Source organism: Lactuca sativa, chromosome 8, assembly GCF_002870075.4.
Source record: "Lactuca sativa cultivar Salinas chromosome 8, Lsat_Salinas_v11, whole genome shotgun sequence".
NCBI classification, from domain to species: Eukaryota; Viridiplantae; Streptophyta; class Magnoliopsida; order Asterales; family Asteraceae; genus Lactuca; species Lactuca sativa.
The window spans coordinates 132,636,772-132,645,577 of NC_056630.2; the positions used below are offsets into that span (position 1 = coordinate 132,636,772).

The following is an 8,806-nucleotide window of genomic DNA, read 5'->3' on the forward strand; positions in this document are numbered from 1 at the left end:
TGCCCCACGTACTAGGGCTTTTCCCAAAACCCCAATTCTTCAGAAGGCTATAACTTGCTCGATACAAGTCCGATTCCAACCATTCATATACCCATAGAAAAGTATCGAGATGCTCCACACTATTATCAATTCTTGCCTACCATAAAATGTCCCGAACCAAAATCTACTTCCCATAAGACCTGAGCTGACAAATTGCCGAACTACCCTTTGATCCAAAATCTTAAACAAAAATACTCGAGCAATCCAAGGCACATTATCCAACTCCAATTAGGTCCGAAACCTGACCCCTCAGGTATCCGTAGCTTGATAGCACTAAATCCCTAATCACCAATTCAAAATGGGAACAATTCGAAATAGGATGTTACATAAGCTATAAGCCATGCCCATAAGTCATAATTTATAGGCCAGAAGCCATAAACCATAAGCCATAAGACATACTCTGTAAGGCATAAGTCATAAGTCTTAAGCCCTAAGCCTTAATCCCCAAGCCTAAGCCTAAACCTAAGCCATATTTCATAATCCAAAAGTCCTAAACCTTACGCCTTAAACCGTAAGACATAAGTCATATGTGACAACCCGAAACTTCTACCTTGTACCTTAGTCAAATTCTATCAATGTTAAACTCGTTTCAACTACCTTTTAGCATTGTTCTGAGTCTGTTTGGATGATTTAAAGCCTTGTACAACCAAAGTTTGAATTAGGGATGTGTTGGCTTAAGATTTAGGGTTGCAAAAAGGCCAAACACTCCATCAAAAGGAGTGTGTGGCCGCACACCCGAGTGTATGGCCCCACACACTCATCCCTATTTATATAGGGTGACCCCTTCACTCATTCCTTTCATTTTGCTGCACTCTACTTTCTCTCTCTAAAAACTTCATCCAAGAACACTCTAAGGGCCTCAAAAACGTGAAGAATTCCATCATTTATCTTGTTATACAGGTAAAATACCTAAATCTAAGCCTGAAACTCTTCATGTTCTTTGTCACTTGAATGTGTACGGCCGCACACCTTCATAAGGTGGCCGTACACACCTAAAAAAAACCTCTAAAGTGAGAGTTTTGGCCCTCTATCTCTTAGTTGGACTTGGTTTGAGCCTTGAAACACTTAAAAATCGACGTTTGGAGCATAAACGAATAGTGTACGGCCGCACACTCTTGTGTGCAACCACACACACAGCCTGACCGTACACCATGGCTGCACACACCTTAGAGGTGGTCATACACCCACCTCATGCAATCCTTTAGGGCTCTAACACTTAGTACAAGTAGTCCCAAGTTCCTAGAGTGGTTCTCCATCACATTTAGTGGTGAAATACCTTCATTTGACTCCTTTATGTGTCATTGCATGTAATTTACGATCAAATCGTGTTCAAAGCTTCACTTGAACATCCAACGTTTCGTGTCGATCCTTCATTCAAATCACCCAAGGTGAGTTCATACCCCTATGATTTTTCCGAGTCTTTCATGTTTTCATGGGGGGAATACAAGCAAAAGTACAAGGAAACTTGTGCTCAAATATATTATTTTGTTTAAAGATAATTATATTTTCAATATGCTTTTAAACACCGAAAATAGTTTTACCAACCGATTAAGAAATCAACACGTAGAAACAGTTTTCAAAACTAGAACAATGAACTTGTGAATCATGTAGTAAAATGTATTATTTTATAAAGGATTCATGCAAATCATAAACAAGATTTTATGTATTATTACTTGTAAATTTGTTAGGCTAAGTTTGAGACACGTCCTTGGTAACACTCCCACAAAATCAAAGTGTAGGACTAGCACTTGTGACCAGAGTCTCTTGTAGGGAGAGCGTGTCTGTTGTGTATAGATCTATACGAGACTGACAATCCCGCACCTCACTTCTAGCTACAGTCGGACCTGCAGGTCTGCGGGTGACAAAGTCATTAAGGATACAGGCCGTTGCGGACTATATCCAGTCAGTTATGGTCATGAAACTTAAAACTCAGGTAGCATATATTTACTTTTGTAATAATGAATCAAGTGAACTAACCTCAAAGTAATAACCAATTAATTACTGGAGGGTATTAATAATAATATATTTAGGACTTAGTTCATCACAATTTTCTTTTATTTAGTTTTTAAGACTAATATACTTATCTGGGTGTAACCAAGGTTTTTACAAGAAAACTGCTTTTATCAACATGAGTATGGTAGATACTTGCAAACCTCAGTTTAAAATGGATAATCAACCATCAACTTTAGGGAAAATATAGGATTTTCCTGGGATAAACCGAATACTCAAAACGGACTGTTTACAACCAACATATATTCATATTCATTCAACAACTCCTTGGATTGTACATATCTTGTACGAATCTAGAAGTCATGGAATGAATGGGTTTTCAAACATGTTCTTCCTAAGAAAATATAGGATTTTATCGAGGAACATTTTTCAAAAGGATTCAAAGAACATTTTTTCACCAAAACTAAATGTTTATGAACTCACCAGCTTTATGTTGATATTCTTCAAAACTGCTTGTATTCTCAGGGAATCAGTAAACATGTATTTCTTGGATTAGAGGAGCCGGAGCAATAAGAGTCATGTTTTTCTATATTTTACATATTTTAGATGTATTTAAAACAAGTTTCAAACCAATGTAAATACTTTTTATGATTGTATTCAATGTTTGGTTGTGTTTACTATGCTTGTTATACAAATGTTGTGGTACTACACATGACGTCCTCCACCCCGGAATGATTCCGCCATCACGGTTTCGGGGTGTGACATCATAAGCAATAAGCCATAAGCCATAAACCATAAGTCATAATTCTCAAGCCATAAGTCATAAGCAATAAGTTATAGCCATAAGCCTTAATCCATAACCATAAGCCTTAATCCATAACCATAAGCCATAATCCATATTTCATAAGCCTTAAGCCTTAAGCCTTAAACCATAAATCATTATTCTTAAGCCCTAAGGTCGAAAGGTGTGGTGCCAAAAAGAATGTAGGAAGTCGGAACTGCACCCTGCTACAACACCGAGGGTGCGGTTTAGGTCGTGCGGGGAGGGGTGAGGGGAGGATACCCCTCTCTCTCCCTCTCTCCTTATGTGATTGTCCGACTTATTTTATTTTTAGTTTTTTTAATATTTATTGAATTATATATATATATATATACACACATACACACACTAAAAAATAATAAAAATATATTAAAATTCATTATTTTTAGTTCCCCTACAAAACAAGTATAATATTTGTATAAAATATATTTAAAAAAAAATTAAAAGACATTAAAAGATGATCATTTCCAGGCTTTTGGTGAGTGAAAGGTGAATAAGTGGAAAACTGACGTGATACGGAAAAAATGAGTGGTGAAGTGTGAATACACCCTTTTTGGTCTAAACCCTAAGTCTTTCTCTTTGTACTGTAAAAAAACAAAAAATCACGTGTTTTTTGGATTTTAATGTTAAAAACTATCAATAACATTATAAACGGAAGCAACATGAAACACCAAGGAGTTATGAGGCAAAATAAAAAAAAATGACAAAATTGCAAGAATGGTCCATGTGGTTAGGTAGAAATTGCTACTTTGGGTCAAAAACGTTTGGACTAGTATTCATGGTCAAAAGGTTTTCATTTTCTTGTCACTCTGGTTCAATTTCTTTTGAATTTTTATAAAATGACGATTTTGCCATTTATATTTTCATTTTATGTATATATTTTTTAAACTTACAATAACTAAGAAAAAAGAAAATTCTATTTGTATCATCACCCCTACCCCCTCTTTTTCTCTCTCTCATTCAGAAAATTGAAATTTGGTGGCTTTTCCGGTGACCGAGGTTTCTAGCAATGAGAGGATTCCTCGCCGGAGACATTTTTTGACAGCAAATTAGAAGGGTCGCCGTTTTCATCGGAGCACCACTATCTTGCCGTCATCTGTTGTCTGGTGCAATACCTTCACATCAGACCTGGAAAGACAATGAAGATCTAGTTGAACTCGCCGTCGCCTCTGCCGTGTTCGTTCAACACATCGTCCTCAACAAACACCGACGATTGCCAATTTCTTTCATTTCGTTGCCGCCGCCACATGTAAGAATCCCTAGCTCCAAAATTCTCATTTTCCAGAAACGCTAGCTTCACCTTCTTCTATCTTTATCTTTATCATTCTCTAACGACGGTACAAGCTATGAGATTCAGAAACCTTCGCCATATTGTTCATCTTCGTTAAGATTTGATGATGTTAGGGTTAGATTCTGAAACGGTGGTGGAGGCTTTTAGATTAGAAAATTGGCGGTCTTCATATCAGAAAATCGGAGTGTTCAGATCAGAAAATTGGGGGTAATTATGAGGTGATGGTGGTGTTAAAATGTGGTGGTGGTAGCTGAAGGTATGGTGATAGTGACGATGACATTGGCGTTTCCGACAAGATGATATGGTCATCAACAGTGGTTCATCAGGAGAAAGAGAGTGGGTTCATCAGGAGAAAAAGTGAGATATGGTGGCGGTAGTTTCTGGCATGGGGAAGTGGTGGTTGTTTATATTTTTTTTCCAACAGATGATGGAGGGAGAGAGAGAGGTGTTGACCGGTGGTGGTGTTTATTGGAAAATCAAGGGTGGTTGTGGTGGTAACCAGTGCTGCTGCTAGGGGTTGACCGATGGAGGCGGTGTTGATCGGTGCTGGGGAATAAAAAGGAGAGAGAGATGTATTCTCTTTTTATTTTTTATTTAATTATAAAAGTATTTAAATAAATAAAAAACTAAAAAAAGCAAAAACCAAGGGCAAAATCGTCATTACAAAAAGTTTAAAGTAAATTGGACCAAAATGACAAAAAAATAAAAATCTTTAGACCATGAATGCTAGTTCAAACATTTTTGGCCAAAGTATCAATTTTCACCTAAACATACGACCATTCTTGCAATTTTGTATAAAAAAATTGGTATAAACAAAAAAAAGTTTGCAAAATGTGAGTGCTTATAAAAAAAAATGTAAAAAAAAAATCAAAAAAAGTATATAAATTACAGTGTAAATATAAATATGTTAAAAGGGAAAATAGAAAAATTAAAGTTGCAGATTTTAATTGGAAAAAATAATATATAACTTTTTTTTTTTAAAATTATTTTGTATTTTTTTTTATGTAATTAACCTTAAATATCTGCGAAGGAGAAATTATTATGTACACAAAGGGCAAAATCGTCAAACAAGATAAAAGGAAAATAGGGTAAGTTTGGATTTCGATCTCCATCTCGCCTCTTTATCTCACAAATAACGCACACATATTCCTCAACTCCACGGCGTCGATCCGAGGAGTTTGAGAAAACCCTAATCAAAAGCTTCTACTCTCTCCCTCAATCTCTTCAACACAACCAGGTATTCTTACATCTATTTACATTTTTTCATTGTTTCTTCTTTGTTATTCGATTCGTTGCCTTTTTTCCCCATTCTTTTGCTTGTGTAAGTAAATCGATGCTCGTGTTTCGGTTTCTATTTCACTTCTCGAACGACGAAGTTATATATATTCTTTTCGTTTGAGTTCACAAATTATGCGTTCTGTTTCTAGTCTTCTTTTGGTAGAGATTAAGATGTTATGTTAGGGGACTGTATAGTGAATCACTTCAAGTTGGGCTTGAGTTAGATCAGTATTGCTGCATCAACGCCAAGAACATTGATTTTTTTATCCCGAGTATCGCATCTCATTTTTTCGAATACGGAGGAAACAATTGTGAGTGTTTGTGTACTTACCGTGATTGCGTGGAAAAATAAAGGGAGTTTAGTTCTGCAAGGTATTAGAATCCCCCCAGAAGGGCCAATTGAGTTGCTAAAGGACTATTTCTTTATTGTTTCTTCTAAGCTTTCACGATTCATATGTATTTTTGTCAGTTTTGTTTTGTGTATGATGCATTGATGCTTGTGTGGTGGTTTTCAAGCCATGTTGGTGCTTTTTTATGCCTGGGAATATAAGGACACATGCTCATATCTTCGAGTTACAAATTGTTTACTACTTTAACAATCATGGTTAATCTTTGCAGTCATGGCGGGCATAGCACCAGAAGGATCCCAATTCGATGCACGACAATTTGACTCCAAGATGAGCGAGTTGTAAGATTCATTTTAATCTTAGCAGCTACTTATTATTCAAGTGACTCATTTTATTCAATTTAAAGCTAAAAAGGTAGCAATATAATATGTTTTAATCAATAATGTAGGCTTTCAGCTGATGGACAAGACTTCTTTACATCATATGATGAAGTCTATGACAGTTTCGATGCCATGGGTCTCCAAGAAAATCTCCTGAGAGGCATATACGCATACGGTACTACATCTAGTTCCACAACCACACATTATTAAATCACCAATTCACTGTTGTGTAAATTACCAATTTACCCTTTGAAAATTTCAGGTTTTGAAAAACCATCGGCCATCCAACAAAGGGGAATCGTCCCCTTCACCAAGGGCTTGGATGTAATTCAACAAGCCCAATCAGGAACTGGAAAAACAGCCACTTTCTGCTCTGGAATCCTCCAACAACTTGACTACAATGTAGTTGAATGCCAAGCTTTGGTTTTAGCCCCAACTCGTGAACTTGCACAACAAATTGAGAAAGTGATGCGGGCCCTCGGTGATTACTTAGGTGTCAAGGTCCACGCGTGTGTTGGTGGGACCAGTGTCCGTGAAGACCAACGCATCCTTTCAGCTGGGGTCCACGTGGTTGTTGGGACACCTGGACGCGTGTTTGACATGCTCCGCAGACAATCCCTTCGTGCTGATTACATCAAAATGTTTGTTCTTGATGAAGCTGATGAAATGCTTTCAAGAGGTTTTAAAGATCAGGTAACAATCCAATATAATATGGCTAACATACTTTTACACATTTCTTTACTAATAGTAATAATAATTTTTTGGTTTTAAATATTTGTTCAGATATACGATATTTTCCAGCTGTTGCCCTCAAAGGTTCAGGTGGGGGTGTTCTCCGCCACCATGCCGCCAGAGGCTCTTGAAATCACGAGAAAGTTCATGAACAAACCGGTGAGGATTCTGGTCAAACGTGACGAGTTGACTTTGGAAGGAATCAAACAGTTTTATGTGAATGTTGAGAAAGAAGATTGGAAGCTGGAGACTTTATGTGATCTGTATGAGACGTTAGCAATCACTCAGAGTGTGATTTTCGTGAACACGAGGAGGAAGGTTGACTGGTTGACCGATAAGATGAGGAGCCGCGATCACACGGTGTCAGCCACACACGGTGACATGGACCAGAACACGAGGGATATAATCATGCGGGAGTTTCGTTCGGGGTCTTCTCGTGTTTTGATTACTACTGATTTGTTGGCACGTGGGATTGATGTGCAACAGGTGTCTTTGGTTATTAATTATGATCTTCCAACACAGCCAGAGAATTATCTTCATAGGATTGGTCGAAGTGGGAGGTTTGGGAGAAAAGGTGTTGCCATTAATTTTGTGACTTTGGAGGATGAGAAAATGCTTGCGGATATTCAGAAGTTTTATAATGTTGTGGTGGAGGAGCTGCCGTCAAATGTTGCTGATTTGATTTGAGGATTTTGGGAGGATTTTGTTGCCTTTTTTTTTTTTTTTTTTTTTTAAGTTATTGAAAGATTTTGGCTTTGGAACTACAATATGTTTGTATTCTCAAGTTTTAGTTTCCCGGAACTGTATGGATTAGTTTATTTGTTTAAATTCCAACTTTTGGTATGCTTGCAGTTTTGATCCAACTTTTTCTCCTTTTAATGGACTATTTTTGTAGTTATTTGTTGAATATGATTGTAGGAATTATATTATGAGAAATCTGCAAAAAAATCATAATATTTTAGGTCAGTTTACGATTTAGTCTCAAATTAAATTTTGTTTACAAAAAGAGAGATTACCGATTAAAACTTCGGATTAACCCTTTGTGGTTGGTTTCACAGATTTAGCCGGTATCTTGTCTTTTTTCGTTAATTAATCAAAATTTTGGAGTTTTTTCATTAATTGATCAAAATTTTAGAGCCTTTTCATTATTTATTACCAGTAAACCTTGGATTTTTCTGAAAATTATCTTTAAACTAATATATATTATATGATCTAATTTAATATGTACTATTTCATGTTTTCTTTCTTATGCTCTTCTAGGCTTACTGTGTGTTTTTATCGGTATCGTCAAACCCAACAACAAAAATCTCACTCACAAGCCTCGTTAATTCCATTGATTTTCCAAAATTATTCATTCACAACTCTATGATCATCTTTCAATCTCCAAATAAAGAACGGAGAAAATTCTTGTTGATTATGTGGATGTCCCTATTACCTAACCATGACTTAAACCGTAGTTCCAATTCTTGGATGTTCCTATTACCTAGGGATGAGCATCGGAACCGGGTACCCGCTTTTGGAACCGGAACCGCCTCGGAACTGCGGGTTTTGGAACCGAAACTACCTTAAGCGGTTCCGGTTCCGGTTCCTAAAGTTATGGAACTGCCTTAAGCGGTTCCGGTTCTGGTTCTCGTTTTTTCGGAACCGCTACCCGCTGGGTACCCGCCGGAACCGGTTAAATATATATATATATATATATATATATATATATATATATATATATATATATATATATATATTATCTCATATAAATATGTGTGTTTCTTAGACCAGTTTAGAATATATATTGGTCCGGTTTTGTCCGTCTTTGGTCCGAATTGACTTGATTTGAATCGAACTAAATTGCGGTTTTATCGACAAAAGTTAACAAAATTAATGTAACCGGGTTACCCGCTCCCGGAACCGGAACCGCCGGTTCCGGGACTGGTTCCAAACATTTAAGAACTGCCTAGAGCGGTTCCGGTTCCGG

General features: G+C 36.9%; 1 protein-coding gene across 1 annotated transcript; it reads left to right on the forward strand.

Moving 5' to 3' along the window:
* Nucleotides 1-5,177: 5,177 nt before the first annotated feature.
* Nucleotides 5,178-7,735, forward strand: LOC111919937 (eukaryotic initiation factor 4A-15). The gene is made up of 5 exons (XM_023915496.3): nt 5,178-5,337; nt 5,997-6,066; nt 6,174-6,280; nt 6,368-6,798; nt 6,889-7,735. The coding sequence occupies exons 2-5, from the start codon at nt 5,999-6,001 to the stop codon at nt 7,522-7,524; spliced, it is 1,242 nt and encodes a 413-aa protein (XP_023771264.1). The 5' UTR covers nt 5,178-5,337; nt 5,997-5,998; the 3' UTR covers nt 7,525-7,735.
* The last annotated feature ends 1,071 nt before the right edge of the window (nt 7,736-8,806 follow it).